The sequence below is a fragment of the Zea mays genome, chromosome 5 (assembly GCF_902167145.1).
Source record: "Zea mays cultivar B73 chromosome 5, Zm-B73-REFERENCE-NAM-5.0, whole genome shotgun sequence".
In the NCBI taxonomy this organism is placed as follows: Eukaryota; Viridiplantae; Streptophyta; class Magnoliopsida; order Poales; family Poaceae; genus Zea; species Zea mays.
This window is the reverse complement of record NC_050100.1, coordinates 204,826,500-204,841,904: the sequence shown is the minus strand read 5'-3', so window position 1 is coordinate 204,841,904 and position 15,405 is coordinate 204,826,500. Positions and strand designations below refer to the sequence as shown.

The following is a 15,405-nucleotide window of genomic DNA, read 5'->3' as shown; positions in this document are numbered from 1 at the left end:
TGCTGGGGCCGCGGTCTTACGATTGCTCTGCAGGTGGCTGACTTCGCCAGCCGCACTGCGTCGGGGGCTCTCACGGCAGCTGTGGCTGCCGAAGTCGAGAGACTTCGGACACAACATGCTGACGCCGTCCGTGAGAAGTCGGCCGCCGACAGCAAGTGTCGCAAGCTGGCGGACAAGGTGGCCACGCTGGAGGGAGAGAAGGCTGACCTCCGGCGCCAGCTGGCGGGGGAGAGGAGGGAGACCAACGAGGCTCTTGTTAAGGCGCAGGCTGCGCAGGCGGAGGCTAACCTGGCACGAGCGGAGGGCAATCTTGCCAGGGAGCGCGCCGAGCAGCTGCAGGAGCGGCTCACCGCCCTGGAGAGCCGCGTGGAGAGGGCCGAGGCCATGTCGCGCGCGGAGGCGGAGCGGACGCGCCAGCTGCTTGTGGATACATACCGTGGGCTGGGCGCGGGGACCGGTGATTTCGAAGTGCCGGACCGGGAGTCCGGACTTCGCTGCCTGGAGTGGGTGCAGGAGGAGTTGCAGGCTCTCCCCACTGTCGTGGAGGGGTTTATGGCGTATGCCTCTCTGGTCACCTGCGAGGGGGCGATGAATGCGCTCTCCCGGGAAGGGTGCCGGCACTTCGAGGTCTTCGACCAAGTCGAAGAAGATTTTGAGCGAGATATCTTTAAGGTTGAGGACCCCGTAGTGAAGGAATCCGCCGGAGCTATCTTCGACCGGCTATGGGGCGAACACGGTCACGAGGTGGTCAGAGAGCGGGCTGAAACGGCGAGGGTTCAGGTAACGTTTTCGAATGTTTGGTGTTTGTTGGATGTAGGCTGTGTGTGTGTTTGATGAGTTTGGTGTGTTTTGTCTTAGGCAGCGCGTGGCGAGAGGGTCGACGACTTCGGGGCGCTGAACAGCATGCTATCTGACCCGGAGCCAGCCCCGGCGGAGGCCGTGCCTGGGCCCGTCCCGGGGCCGACCCCGGAGACTGCGGGAGACGCGCCGGGTGCCTCCGTAGCCGCTGCGGCCGGCGAAGGCCTGCCCCCAGAGGTCGCCGAAGTCGCACCTGATGCCTCCGCGGCGGCTGCGCCGAGCGTCGTAGATCCCGCAGCGGTGGCGGCGGAGATAACAGCGGAAGCAACGGCGGAGGCTCCCGCAGCGTCAGGGCCGTCGCAGGTGGCGTAGTGGGTGTAGAGGGTTGGGGAAATTTGTACATGTTACTGAATTTTGGTTGCTGCGCAGGTTCAAGATTTTGGGCCTGCGCACACAACCGCTACTACTAAAATTTTGGCGGCTTCGACCGCGGAAGATGGTAATGAATGTGGTGGGTCTGCATCTGAGTTTTTGGATTGTGCTGACTCTGTGAGCTCGGTTGAGTGGACTGAGGAGTCGTCGGAGGAGGACTTGGACTACTTTGCAGCCTTGGATGTGGCTGCGGCGGAGGCTTCTCCGCGCGTCGCGGACGCAGGAGATGTGCTAGGTCCTAGCACCGGGCGACGACGGTGAAGGGCGGTTGCGAAGCGTAGAGTTAGTGGGACGGAGGGGGCTCGGCTTCGTGTGAGTGGGACTGGCCGGCAGGAACTGTTGTCTTTGTCGGCCGCCGTGAATACGGGTGAAGGGGAACTGCGAAGTCTTTTTGCGGGTGAGGAGCTTAGGATAATGTTATTTAATTATAGGGAGATGGGAATTATTCCTAAGGTTGAGCCGATGTAGAGTGTGGTGCCCTCGCTTGTATATGTGTGCGAAGGCGTTGTATACTTTGTCTAGTATGTTTTGTTATGATGTGCTGGTGTGATTATAGTTCGGCTGCGCCCTTAGGCGGCTTCTGCGGGGATAGCCTTCGCGGTAGGCTTCGGTTTTTTCGCACTTGTGCTAATCCGGCTGCACCCTTGGGCGACTTCTGCGCGGATAGTCTTTGCGATAAACTTCGGTTTTTTGGGCACTTGTTGTGCTAGTCCGGCTGCACCCTTAGGCGACTTCTGCGCGGATAGTCTTCGCGATAGACTTCGGTTTTCTGCGCACTTGTTGTGCTAGTCCAGTTGCACCCTTAGGCGACTTCTGCGCGGATAGTCTTCGCGATAGACTTCGGTTTTTTGCGCACTTGTTGTGCTAGTCCGGCTGCACCCTTAGGCGACTTCTGCGCGGATAGTCTTCGCGATAGACTTCGGTTTTTTGCGCACTTGTTGTGCTAGTCCGGCTGCACCCTTAGGCGACTTCTGCGCGGATAGTCTTCGCGATAGACTCCGGTTTTTTGCGCACTTGTTGTGCTAGTCCGGCTGCACCCTTAGGCGACTTCTGCGCAGATTTGTCGCACGCGAGGGTGGCTAGCGCTTAGCCTCGCGGTGACCTCGAATTGGTCGAATGTCGAAGACCGTCGTCGCGGTCTTTTTTCGACGCATGTTTTTGCGGGGGATTTTTCACACATATATTACATGGCTCCGCCTCGTTAAAAACCTCACCCCCCGGGAGGAAAAGAGTGCGGGCCGGTACAAGATTGTTTTTGGCGAATTACAAGGGCAGAATCAGCCCCGATGAGTCAAATAAAAATTTGCGAAGGTTGTCGATGTTCCAGGAGTGCTCCAGGTCCTCGCCGTTTGGCGTTGTGAGCCTGTAGGCGCTGGGGGAAGCTTTTGTCTTGACTATAAAGGGGCCCTCCCACTTGGGCTCCAGCTTGCCCCTGGACTCCGTCCGAGCTGTTCGGACGAGTACAAGGTCCCCTTCGCTGAACTCCCTCGGGATGACTGCGTGGTCGCGCCATGCTTTGGTCTGGGCTTGGTATTTGTTTAGGGCCTGTAGGGCGAAGACCCGCTCTCCGTCAATGAGATCTTTTGAAGTTGGCTCGTCCACGTCGGGGACGGCTGACGGAACTGTACGCGGGGACCCATGCTTTATTTCTTGCGGGGTCATGGCCTCCGACCCGTATAGAAGGCGGAAAGGAGTGAACCCAGTCGCCCTGCACTCAGTTGTGTTTAGCGCCCAGACTGCCTCCGGTAACAAATCGGTCCATCTGCCTTTTTCATCGAGGAGCATCTTCTTGACAGCTGTGAAGATTTTCCCATTGGCGCGCTCCACGACCCCATTGGACTGCGGGTGATAGACTGAAGCGAAGGCAAGCTTGGTGCCGATGGAGAAACAAAAATCCTTGAAATCTTGGCTATCAAACTGCTTGCCGTTGTCAACTGTTAGCTCGGACGGTACTCCGAAGCGGCAAACAATGTTTTGCCAGAAGAATTTTTGGGCAGTCTTTGATGTTATTGTAGAAACAGCCCTCGCTTCAATCCATTTGGTGAAGTATTCGACGGCTACGAAGGCGAACTTGAGGTTCCCCTGAGCGGTGGGCAGGGGCCCGACAATGTCCAGGCCCCAGCGCTGGAGAGGCCATGTATGGGCAATCAGCTTTGTATACTGCGAGGGGCTGCCTGACCGAGGAGAAAACTTCTGGCAGGCTTCGCAGGACCTTGTGACCCGATTTGCGGCGCAGATCATTGCGGGCCAGTAAAACCCTTGGCGGATCACCTTGGCAGCCAGGGCCCTTGGCCCTGCGTGCGAGCCGCACGTGCCACTGTGGACTTCACGTAGGATCTGCATGCCTTCGGTTTCGGTGACGCACTTAAGCATTGGCTGACTGACCCCTTTCTTGTAGAGTTGGCCCTCAATCAGTGCGAAGTCCCGGCTTCGATGTCTGAGGCGCTTGGCCTCACTGACGTCGGCTGGATGATAGTACCCCTGTAGGAATAAGGTTATTGGTGCCCGCCAGTCTTCAGTCATGATTAGGTTGACTATGCGGTGGCCCTCGCTATCATTAGTTATTTGGAGCCCTTCGGGGCTTCGGACGGCTGGCGTGCCGATGGTGTGAAAGAACACGTCGGAGGGCAAGGGCTCGCCCCTGGCGGCAGCCTTGGCCAATGCATCGGCCTCCTCGTTCTTGGCCCTATCCACATGCTGCAAGGTGAATCCCTTGAACTGTCTCTCGAGACTTCGGATGGCTGCGAGGTATTGCATGAGCGCGGGGTCTTTTGCTGCATAGTCTTTCTCGACCTGGCCGGCAACTATCTTGGAGTCTGTTTTGATGATACATGTGGTGACTTCGAGGGCCCTTAGCTTGCGGAGGCCGAGGATAACCGCTTCATACTCTGCTATATTGTTTGTGCATCTGTCGGATTCCAGGGCGAAGCTGAGGCGTGCTGCATATCTGTGTTTGACTCCGGCTGGTGAGGTGACGACTGCAGCGACGCCTGCCCCCGCATGGCACCATGCGCCGTCGCAGTGGATAGTCCAAACCTTCTCTGTGGACGGGTCTGGCTGCGTTATTGGCCCAGTCCAGTCGACGATGAAGTCTGCCAGGACCTGTGACTTGATGGCTGTCCTGGGCTCGAAGCTGATGTGGTAGCCGGATAGTTCGGCTGCCCACTTGGCAATCCTCACCGATGCCTCTGGGTTTCTGAATAGTTCGCCGAGTCCCCTGTCTGAGGTGACTCGGACCTTGAATGCTTCAAAGTAATGGCGCAGCTTGCGCGAAGACATAACGACTGCGTAGGCGATCTTCTCCAGCTCTGTCATGTTGCACTTGGACGGTGTCAGTACTTCGGAGACATAGTAAACAGGGCACTGTCTGACCGCACCCTCAACCGTCTGCTCTTGCACTAGTGCCGCGCTGACCGCGTGCGGCGAAGCCGCGACATAGAGCAATAGGGGGAGCGAGGAGTCGGGGCTCGTGAGGATTGCCAGCTCCGACAGGTACTGTTTCAGTGAGGCGAAGGCCGCTGCCTGCTCCGGTCCCCAGGCGAAGTCTTTTGCACTGCGGAGTGTTTTGAGGAAGGGGAGACTTCGCTCGGCAGACCTAGAGATGAACCTGTTGAGAGCGGCCAGTCTGCCTGTCAGGCGCTGGACGTCCCTGGCGGACTGCGGAGGCGTCATGTTTATGATGGCCTGGATCTTGGTTGGGTTGGCCTCAATGCCGCGATGTGATACCAGGTAGCCTAATATCTTGCCCTGGCGAACACCGAAGACGCACTTTTCCGGATTTAGGCGGAGTCGTGCGTCTCGCATGCTCGCGAATGTCTCGGCGAGGTCGGCGAGATGGTCCTCCTTATTCTTGCTGGCGACGACGATGTCGTCCACATATGTAAATATATTTCTGCCAACCTGCCCTTCGAGTACTGTTTTGGTGAGTCTGGAGAAGGTGGACCCGGCATTCTTGAGACCCTCCGGCATTCTGATGAAGCAATAAGTGCCGAAGGGTGTTATGAAGCTGGTGCTGGCCTTGTCTTCCTCCTTCATGTATATCTGGTGATAGCCGGAGAAGCAGTCGAGGAGTGACATGACCTCGCATCCGGCCGCGCTATCGACTATTTTGTCGATTCGTGGCAGCGGGAAATTGTCCTTTGGGCAGGCCTTATTGAGACTGGTGAAGTCTATGCACATTCGCCATTTCCCACTTTTTTTCTGCACCATTACAACATTGGAGAGCCACGTGGGGTAAGCCACTGGCTCGATGAATTTAGCCTCTAGGAGGCGGTGCACCTCCGCCTTGGCGGCCTCTGTCTTTTCGTCGGACATTTTGCGAAGCCTTTGCTTTTTTGGTCGCACCGAAGGGTCAATTCCCAAACTGTGCTCAATTATGGATCGGCTGACTCCGACCAGGTCGAGAGCGGACCAGGCGAAGACATCTTTATTCTTGGCCAGGCAGCAGAGAAGCTTCTCTTCTTCATGTGATGTAAGGTCTTCGCTGATAGTGACTGTCTGCTTGGGCGTGGCCTGATCGAGGGGGACAATCTTGGTCCCGTCTTGGCTCTGCAGCTGTGCCTTGTCGTGCTGTTTATCGGTTGGGCTGGCGGGCGCGGGGACTTCGCGCTGGGTCATGAGACAGTGCACGTTCCTCTGACCAAGCACGAAGTCCCGCTCTATGTTGCGCGCCGTCTGCTGGTTGCCGTAGACCGTAATAGCGCCTAGCGGACCTGGTATCTTCATACATAGGTACAGCCCGTGGATGGCAGCTTCGAACTTATTGATGGAGCCCCGGCCCATGATGGCGTTGTATGGATATACCATGTCCACGATATCAAAGGTTACTTGCTCACTTCGGGCATTGGGTGCTACACCGAAGGAGAGGGGCAGCTCTATCTTGCCAACGGGAAAGGTGCCCTTGCCGCCGAAGCCATACAACGGGTTGTCCGAAGGCTTGAGCAGGCTGTGGCTTATACCCATGCGGTCGAAGGCGTGGAGGAAGATGATGTCCGCCTGACTGCCGTTGTCGACTAGGACTTTGTGTAAGTCCCAGCCTGCCACACTGCAATTGATGACCATGGCGTCGATGTGGGGGGCGTTGCGTAGGTCGACGTCTCGTGCGTCGAAGGTTAGCGGTATGTGGGACCACTTTGTCTGCACGACTGGGCCAGTGACGGCGACATGGTTGATGCTGCGGTAGTGGTCCCGCTTCTGCCGCTTGGTGTCGAAGTCCGTGCTTGACCCCCCTGTAATCATGTGAATGACTCCGCGATATGGTTGATCGGCGAAGTCTTCCTGCTTTGGGGCATGGGGGATGTTTTGATGTTGCTGGTGTGGAGGTGGGGGTGGAGGAGGTACGATTTGTACTTCCTGATGGTGTTGGTAAGCGTGGTGCGGTGGATGCGGAGCGGGGGCGTGGATATATGGTGGAGGGGGTTGCTGGTAGTTGTGCGCGACAATTCTGGGGTTGTCGGCTGGCTGCGCCCGTGCCATTCTGTCTCTGGTGGCCTTCGTTTCGGGGCAGTCTTTGGTTTGGTGGGCGCAGTCTTCGCCGTGAAAAAGGCAGTAGAATCGGCGAGGCGGCTGCGCGCGCCCTCGGCCCCTGCCACGAGTTCCATTTCCGCGACCCTGGGGGGATATTCCTGGCGGCGAGGGGGGTCAGCAGCGGGATGCTGGTTGGCGATGTTGTGTACTTGCTGCTGACTGCGGCCGTCTCGACCGGAGTCTGGCTGCGGAGTCCTCGTCCATGTGCGGCTGGACTGCGGGGCATCTTTGGGCTTCCGCTGCGACTCAACCTTGCGCTGGTGGAGCTCTTCGGATTTGGCATATTTTTCAAAGAGCTGATATAGCTCCTGGAGGTTCTTGGGTGGATCTCTGATACAATGACTGTAGAGGACGCCGGCACGAAGGCCACTGATGGCGTAGTGGATAGCGATCTGATCATCGACGGAGGGCAGCTGTGACTTGAGTGTTAAGAATTTGCGGTAATACTCCCGCAGGGTCTCCTTTTCCAGCTGCTTGCAAAGCGAGAGCTCGGCCAAGGCGTCGGTGTCTGGGCGGTACCCTTGGAAGTTGAGCAGGAACTTGTCCCTGAGACTTCTCAATGAATCAATGGACAGCGGAGGCAATCTGGTGAACCAGGTGAGTGCTGGGCCCTCTAGGGCGATGATGAAAGACTTCGCCATTGTGGCGTCGTCCCCTCCGGCGGATGCAACGGCGACCTGATAGCTCATTATGTATTGCGTCGGGTCGGTGCTGCCGTTGTACTTGGGATAGGCTCCTGCTCGGAAGTTAGCTGGCCAAGGCGTCACTTGCAGGTGTGGCGCGAGGGGACTTCGCTCGTCGAGGTAGTTGACCCCTTGGAATGGCGCGCCGTGCTGGAAGGTGTAGTCACGCTGGGGGAAACGCGGGTTCTCCGGCTGTGCTCGGTGTTGCAGGGGTGGTCCATGCTGCAGGCCGAGGTAGTCTTCGCGCGTGTCTTCCGGTTGTGCTCGCGGCTGGAGGGGTGGCTCTTGCTGCAGGCCAAGGTGGCCTTCGCGCTGCATTAGCGCGATCTCGCGCTCGAGGTCTTGGGCCTTCTGCTCCTCGTCGCGTATCATTTGCCGCACTTTGGCTAGTGCGGACACACGTTGGCGCTTGGCCTCCAGTATCTCTTTCTGCCTCTGGAGATTGCGGTTCTTGAGGCGCAGGGCGCGCAGCTGTAGCTGTTCTTCCGTTGAGACACCGAGGACCTCACCGTCCTCAGTGAGGTCCGCGCCTTCCAGTGGGGCGAAGCCTGGGGCCGGCTGCGATTGTCCTTCGGGCCCGCAGGTGCGGAAGGTGTCGTCTTCGCAGGTGCGGGGAACATTGTCTTCGGTGGGCTCTTGGTGGGTGGATTGGGTGAGGGCGAGGGCCTTGCCCTTTCTTGCGGCGAGCAGTGCTGCCTTCGCAGCCTCGTCAGCCTTCGGGTTAGCTCTCTTGGGTGCCATCGCGGGTGGTTTTGTCGTAGCACGAACGGTGGGCGCCAAATGTTGGAACTTGCTCTCAAGCGCAAGGAGGCCAACAAGGGTGAACAGTGGTGACAACAGGGTTACGTGCTAGGAGGCAATAGCTCTGTTAATCTGGCCTCTCACGGGCATTGTGCGGGGGTATTTATAGGTACCTGAGCGCCCAGCGCCTTGTGTTAAGGACGCATGTGCCCTCAGCTACTCAGGTTATCCCCAGAATATTCACATAAAGCAGGGTTACAGACCGTAATTACAGGAATGCCTTTACAAATGAGGCCCGTAGCACACAGCGACCGCGCAGGGCCCGTTACAATGGGCCGGATCGTACGTGGGCCTCCGAACTGGACGAGGCCGCACGGTGGGAGGACCTCGTCGCAGGCCTTCGTCTGGCGTCGTACCGAGCGAAGGGTGTCTGTGCCCGTTTTGTCTTCGTCGGACCGGCGGCACCGGCGAGGACTTCGAGCGGAGGGTGGCGGCTATGCCTTCGCCCCAACACATGAATTGTTAATTTAGACATTGCTTTGAAATGAAATAGTGCTTCGATAGAAGGTTATTATAGGCGAATTATGCCGATGCTAGTCCACATCTGACATCAATGAATGGAGCCACAGAGCTACGGACGCAAGGAGTGCTGCGGGATCACCTCATAACCGTACAGGTTTCTGCACTCATGGTTGCTAACACCTTGGGCCAGCTTCTCCACTGATCCGGTAAAAAGGTTAAACGCGAAGACGTCACTTGTGCTGCTGCCGGTTTCGCCGGCAGTGATGATGATCGTGCCACTCTTCTCACCGAACCACCGCAGCTTGACGTTATTGGGTACACAATTCCTTGGCAATTTGATCTCCTGTACGTTTACCATGATGCCGTCGTCATCAATTTGATCACCGGAGGCCTGACGAAGCCTTGAGGTAAATAAATCAATTGCAAGGAGTTTCCTTGCGAAGAAGCCCATCACAATGAAGCGCATTCTCCCGTCCTCCGGTGATACGCCCACCATGTGGTCGTTCAGCCTTAACAGCTTAAGCTGGTACGGCACCGAGCACACGTCCATCGTCGCCGGTGACGACAACGACGTGCCACCGTCGAGCCGCACGCCGAACGCGGCACGGCGCATGGACCAGTAGGCGACGCCGCCGAGCACGACGGCCGGGCGGAGCTGCCGGAGCACACGGCCGCTGATCTTGTCGCCGGGCTTCTTGGCCTCTGCGCCCCAGCCGCCGGTGTCGGAGGAGTAGCACCGTAGCGTGGTGAAGCTGCGGCGGCGGCGCTCGTAGACGACGAGAACGCGGAAGAAGCCCGGCGAGGTGGACAGCGGCCCGGTGGCGAGGTCCTCGCTGGTGAGGATCGCGCACGCGTAGTCGGTTCCGGGGTAGTCCTCGCCGGAGAGCGGCGGGAGCACGGACACGGCCCCCGTGGAGGGGTTCCACACGCAGAGCGTGAGGCAGCCGGCGCGCCGGAGCTGGAGGACCACGCGGCCGTTGCGCGACGCGACGGGGCGGGCGTGGTCCAAGTCCAACTCCAAGTCGACGACGGCGCTGCCGGTGGTGATCGGGCCTGCTAGGAGCCGCCGCGAGTAGCTGGAGGACAATGCCGCGGCCGTGGGCACGAAGCGCAGCCGCGCCCCCGCGCGAGCGTTCTTGTGCTGCGGGAAGAAGACGCCGAGCGCGAGGTGGGGAAGGAACGTGGCGGGCGGCGGCGGCACCGGCAGGGCACGGCAGATGGCGGCGGCGCGGGCGGCCACCACGCTGCCCCAGCGGCGGCACGTCGCGGCGCAGCGCGCGACGTCGGCGGCGCCTGAGGAGTGGGAGAAGATGGCGAAGAGGACGTCGTCGGGTAGAAGAGTGGCTGGAGCCGGAGGCGCGCCGTCACTGGCGTGATCAGATTTGGCTTCCGCGCGCCGGTCGGTGGGGTACGGGCTTGCGGCGGGATGCAAGCGGCGGACTCGGCGAACAGGCGGCATCACGCCGGGCACCGGAGAATAGAGATGGACGGATCAACGCCGAACACCAGAGCCGGAGAATAATGGACGCGTATCCAGGGTGTTATAGATTAAAGTCGGGTGTTTATTTGTAGCTGCAATCTATAGGAGCCGGTACGGATTAGGGTTTAGCGGAGCCAACAGGCTGTCATATATTACTTTTATACGGCTGGTCATATTTCTGTTGCGGTTGTGTTGTGCCCCTTTCCTCGGCATGGTTGTTGCATCTCCTGCATACGCTATTTCGCTATGCATGGTTATCTGCGCTGGCATGTTTGGATCTGTTAAGGCTGGCTTCAACAAGGCCCTCTAAAGGGTTCTCTACCCTAAATATAGAGGACCAAACGGTACTCTACGCTCTCCAGAAACGTCCTCTAAACGGTTCTTTAAATTTAGAGGACGCTGCTGGTTTATCTATATATAGAGTTTCTCTAAACGGTCCTCTATCCATTTGACTACTTTAAATAACCGGTTTAGCAAAACTAAAATATGTACAATACATTTGAGAGTATGATAAATATGTATGTACAAAAAATAAAATTAAAAAATGTCTTTAATATGAGTATTTGAGTATAGAGGACGTGATTTAGAGGACGTTGTTGGAGAGAAATGAGATATAGAGGATGAAATCTTTTAGAAGAGACTGTAAAGGACAGATATAGAAGATGAATATAGAGGATATTGTTGGAGACAGCCTTATCTGCGGCTTCTCGCCCCCAGAAGTGGTGAAGGAGCGGTGCCAACTGGGTCAGCTTCTGAGCAACGCGCTTCCTTCGGAAACCGATCTTCAACGGGAGAAAAGTGGCGTCCTGGTAAGTGCACCTACATTCTACAACCATGTTTCTCTTCTCTACATCGTTATGTAATTTATACTACAACCATGTTTCTCTTCTCTACAAACATGTTTTTTATTATATATAATGAAAATATACAATTTATACTTTAAATGAGACTTAATGTGACCGAACGAGCCCAAGTCGAGTCACATTTTCAACCTCATAATGCAATCGAACCGAGCCAAGCTCGTTGGGTCACTGAGTTGAGGCTCGTTTCTAGCTCCGTGTTTCTCTGCATATTTTCGAAGGCTATGAACTAGTTTGGCAAGTTGAAACCCATATGTTTCTGATCCACAACTACTATCATTCAACTCGTTGTTATTGTTCTATTTACAGGTCTTCTACATATTGGACAACGCATGGTACAATTTCGAATTTGTTGCTCATTAGTGCAACAATTTACTTTTGTATCAAATTCATTTTTGTAAACTATTCTTTGAAAATTCGAGCACCCAAACACCTATTTTTTTACCACCAGCTTCACCTCATAGTTAGATTGTCAAACACCTAAACTCTAATCAATAGGGATGTAGTTGTAGGGTGGTCCGGGTGGGCCATGATATACCCTATGGGCCGGTTCACCGGACCACCAACCCACGGTAACTAGCAAAAAAGCAAGTAAATGTTGCAGCTCAACTTGCTTGAAAGTTGGAACAGCACCAAAACAAAAAAGATTGTTTGGGCTCCTAGCTCCCGCCACCTGATCGTCGTGGTGGCTGATGCCCTGACGGCCTGGCGTCTGATGTCTGACTAACATGGTTAGTGATGGCAACAGACACATTTTATTCACGTGCACGCGGGTAAGAATCTTATAGGATATGGGTTTGGATGTGAATTTGTATCTACGTGTATGTGTGCAGGTTTGATTCTTAACCCGATAAGTTTTTTCTCGCAGGTATGAAAATATTATATCCTTGCCCGTAAACTCGTGTATATATATATATATATATATATATATATATATATATATATATATATATATATATATATATATATATATATATATATATATATATATATATATATATATAGTATTTAGAGCCCTGGGCTCTATTTAACTACAGGAAGCCCTGACCAGGTGCGCAGACCGCACCAGACCCTTTTTGGCTTATTGTACCTAACTGTGCTTACGCTAAATTATAATACGAGTTATGCTGATGTGTGTATCAGTTTATGCAAATATAGTCTGCGCATATTACGTGCATCAGGCCCACGATCCGGCCCACGCGTTCAATTATTCAGTCCCACGCTGACACTATAAAAACACCCCACGCCGCCAGGGATTAGGTTTTAGCGGCGGCGGCTGTTCCCTCGGGCGTGCGAGCGGCGGTGATCCTGGGGCCAGCAGCAGTGTCGCCTCGAGGCAGGCGACCGACGGTGGCGCTCCACCATGATCGAGCGACGGTGGCGCTCCACAGGGAGCTCGCCCGCCTCGCCGCCAGGTCCATCGCGCGCCTGCCTGCTGGGGCTGGGCTCGACGGGAGCGGAACCGCCGAGGAGGCCGAGATGGCCGCCGCGCTCATGGACGTCGCGGCCGCCAGCGCTGCCGCCTCCGCCGCCGTGTTCTCGGCCGTCGCGTCCGTGTCTGCCGCCGCGTCGTCGTGCTCGAACAAGAAGGCCCCGACGACCTTCGTGGCTGCCTTCGCCAAGAAGCCGGAGACGCCGACGACGGCCGATGTCGCGCAGGAGAAGCACGAGGAGCTTGAGCGATGCATCGACGAGTGCGAGAGCGGCAGCGAGGTGGTGTTCAGGAGCATTGTTCGGAATAGGGTTTCGTTGCTCAACATCCATAGTCCGGCGATCTAGAGAATCGATCTCTCATATCAGTCGCCATCACAATTTAGTTAACGACTGTTGTATACTATGCTACATACGTATATATACAGTGTGAATACACGTTGAAACCATAGAGAATAAAAATATATATGTGCAGTTGAAAATAACACAGAAATTCAGTCAGCATGTATAGCCCCAGGGTAAATTATTAAAACTGTACTACTGTAATCATCAGGAGGGCATTATTTAAATGTTGTATGATTTACGCTAAAATTCGTACTCATTTACGCTGTTTTAGCTCACGTTTTACGCTGGAATCCGCCCGAGCAGAACCCGCGAACTGCGGCTATAAATTAAAATTTATTTCCTTCTACTAATGCTCCTCAAACCGTAACTGTCCCTTTATTTACGCGATTATGCAGCACCTCTTTCCTTATATCAAACCGGTCAAGATTTATATAATGCATGGTTTATGCTATCATGTTACACATCGTTATGCAGTTGTAAACGGTTTATTTACGCATCGTTATGCAGTCGTTAACCGCCGCCAATATCACAGATACGAAGATGGACGAGCGGCTGTAAATGAGAATTTGTTTCCTCCCGTAACTTTGCCTTTATTTACGCGAACGTGGAGCACGTCTTTCCTTATCTCAAACCGGTGGATATTTAAATGTTGCATGGTTTACGCTATTATGTTACACAGCGTTATGCAGTCGTAAACGGTGTACACATGGTAATATTCGTTCCCATGATTCATGGTCCAAAAGATTCCTTCTATGCATGATTTATGCACATTTCTACATATATTTATGCGTGCGTATATCACCTGTCACGTCTTATCTGGGAATCGTGGCTATCATATGCATGGCTGACGTATGCTTGCGTACAATGGGCCGACTGCGATCTGGTTGGCGTCCTGGCTGGGGCTTCCCCCACTAACGGAAGCCCAGGGCTTCCATTACCTCTTCCCTATATATATATATATATATATATATATATATATATATATATATATGGCAACGTATAATGTGTAAAAGCACCTCATGTGCTAACGTGTTAAAAAGTGTTAACAGCCTTTAGATCTAAAACCAACGGATAATCTTAATTCCACCTTCTAATCTAGCCTTTTTCTAAAGAACCCCTCCTCTCTCTGATGTTTCTATCCCCGAACAATTTTCTTTTCCAAACAGCACACACATTTCCTTAGCAGCCACGAAAGGTGGCACGTCCAACGCCGCCGGCCCGTCTCTCCCGTTGATGCTGCCTCCATCGAACGTCAATCGGATCACTGTCGGTCGGCCCGATTCTCTCCGGCGACTACCATGGTCAACACCGTTCCATCACAATCTTCTCTGACACCTTCCATGGTCCAACCTTGGTGTTTCTCTAAAACATATCTCTCTGCAGGCGAAAGCATTAACAGTTATCTCACTGCAGTTTTGCCTTTGTGTTTCTCTAAAACGTGTAACGTGTTTATATGCGGACGAAACCACATCACCAGTATTGTATAAGCATATTCTAAACATAAGGCACAATCGCCAATTAACTTGTTTATTAGCCTGGCCTGATTTTTTAATGTACCATCTTTGATCTTTGATGGCGTTCAACCTAAGTTTTATGGTCCCTCTTAACTTCGATGGGGTGTGGGTGCGGTGTTAGGCGTAGAGAAAACCATTCCTGTCGGCAGAGAAGATTAGAGCGAGACCGTGCCAATCATGGCAGTCGCCGAAGAGGATCGGGGCGGACTGGCGGCGATCGACGGATTGATGTTCGATGGAGGCAGCATCAACGGGAGAGACGAGCCAGCGGCGTTGTACGGAGGTTCCACCATTCGTGGCCGTTGAGGATATGTGCGTGTCTGTTTGGAAAAGAAAACGGTTTGGAGGGGACAGAAACATCAGAGAAAGGAAGGGTTCTTTAGAATAAAGATCTAGATTAGAAGGTGGGATTAAGATTATCTGTTGATTTTAGATCTAAAGGCTGTTAACACTTTTTAACATGTTAGCATAGGGGGCACTTTTACACAGTATATATATATATATATAGAGAGAGAGAGAGAGAGAGAATTGCTAGTTTGCTATGCATAGCACTGGTCTGTTGTGCTATAAACGGTCACAGCCGCACGATGGAGCAGTCGATGGCTGGATGTGGATTAGCCTCCTGCCGCTGCCGCAGATTGCGCGGGGCCCATGATCTCACAACTCCATTAACAAGTAAAACGGCACCGTTCCCAACCAAATATCCATCCGGCTGCGCTTTTCATCCGCTCTGTTCGCGATTGTTGTTTCATCTTCTCTGCAGCCACGGCAACTGAGGCAGCGGAGGAACATCCAGGCGTGGTGCAGTATTGAGAGCACCTAGAGGGGGGGTGAATAGGTGATCCTGTAAAACTTAAACTTATAGCCACAAAAACTTGTTTAAGCGTTAGCACAGTTAATGCCAAGTGGCTAGAGAGAAGGTCTTGCACAATACGATAATCACAAAGAATTCAACACAGAGAAGACACAGTGATTTATCCCGTGGTTCGGCCAAGTACAAAACTTGCCTACTCCACGTTGTGGCGTCCCAACGGACGAGAGTTGCACTCAACTCCTCTCAAGTGATCCAATGA

At 54.1% G+C, this 15,405-nt stretch overlaps 1 protein-coding gene across 1 annotated transcript; it reads right to left on the bottom strand.

Annotated features, from left to right (window-relative positions):
* Positions 1-8,731: 8,731 nt before the first annotated feature.
* On the bottom strand, positions 8,732-10,200 carry LOC100192622 (uncharacterized). Its single transcript, NM_001137837.1, is given in 1 exon segment — positions 8,732-10,200. A coding segment is annotated over 1 exon segment (1,350 nt). The 5' UTR covers positions 10,162-10,200; the 3' UTR covers positions 8,732-8,811.
* Between the last annotated feature and the right edge of the window lie 5,205 nt (positions 10,201-15,405).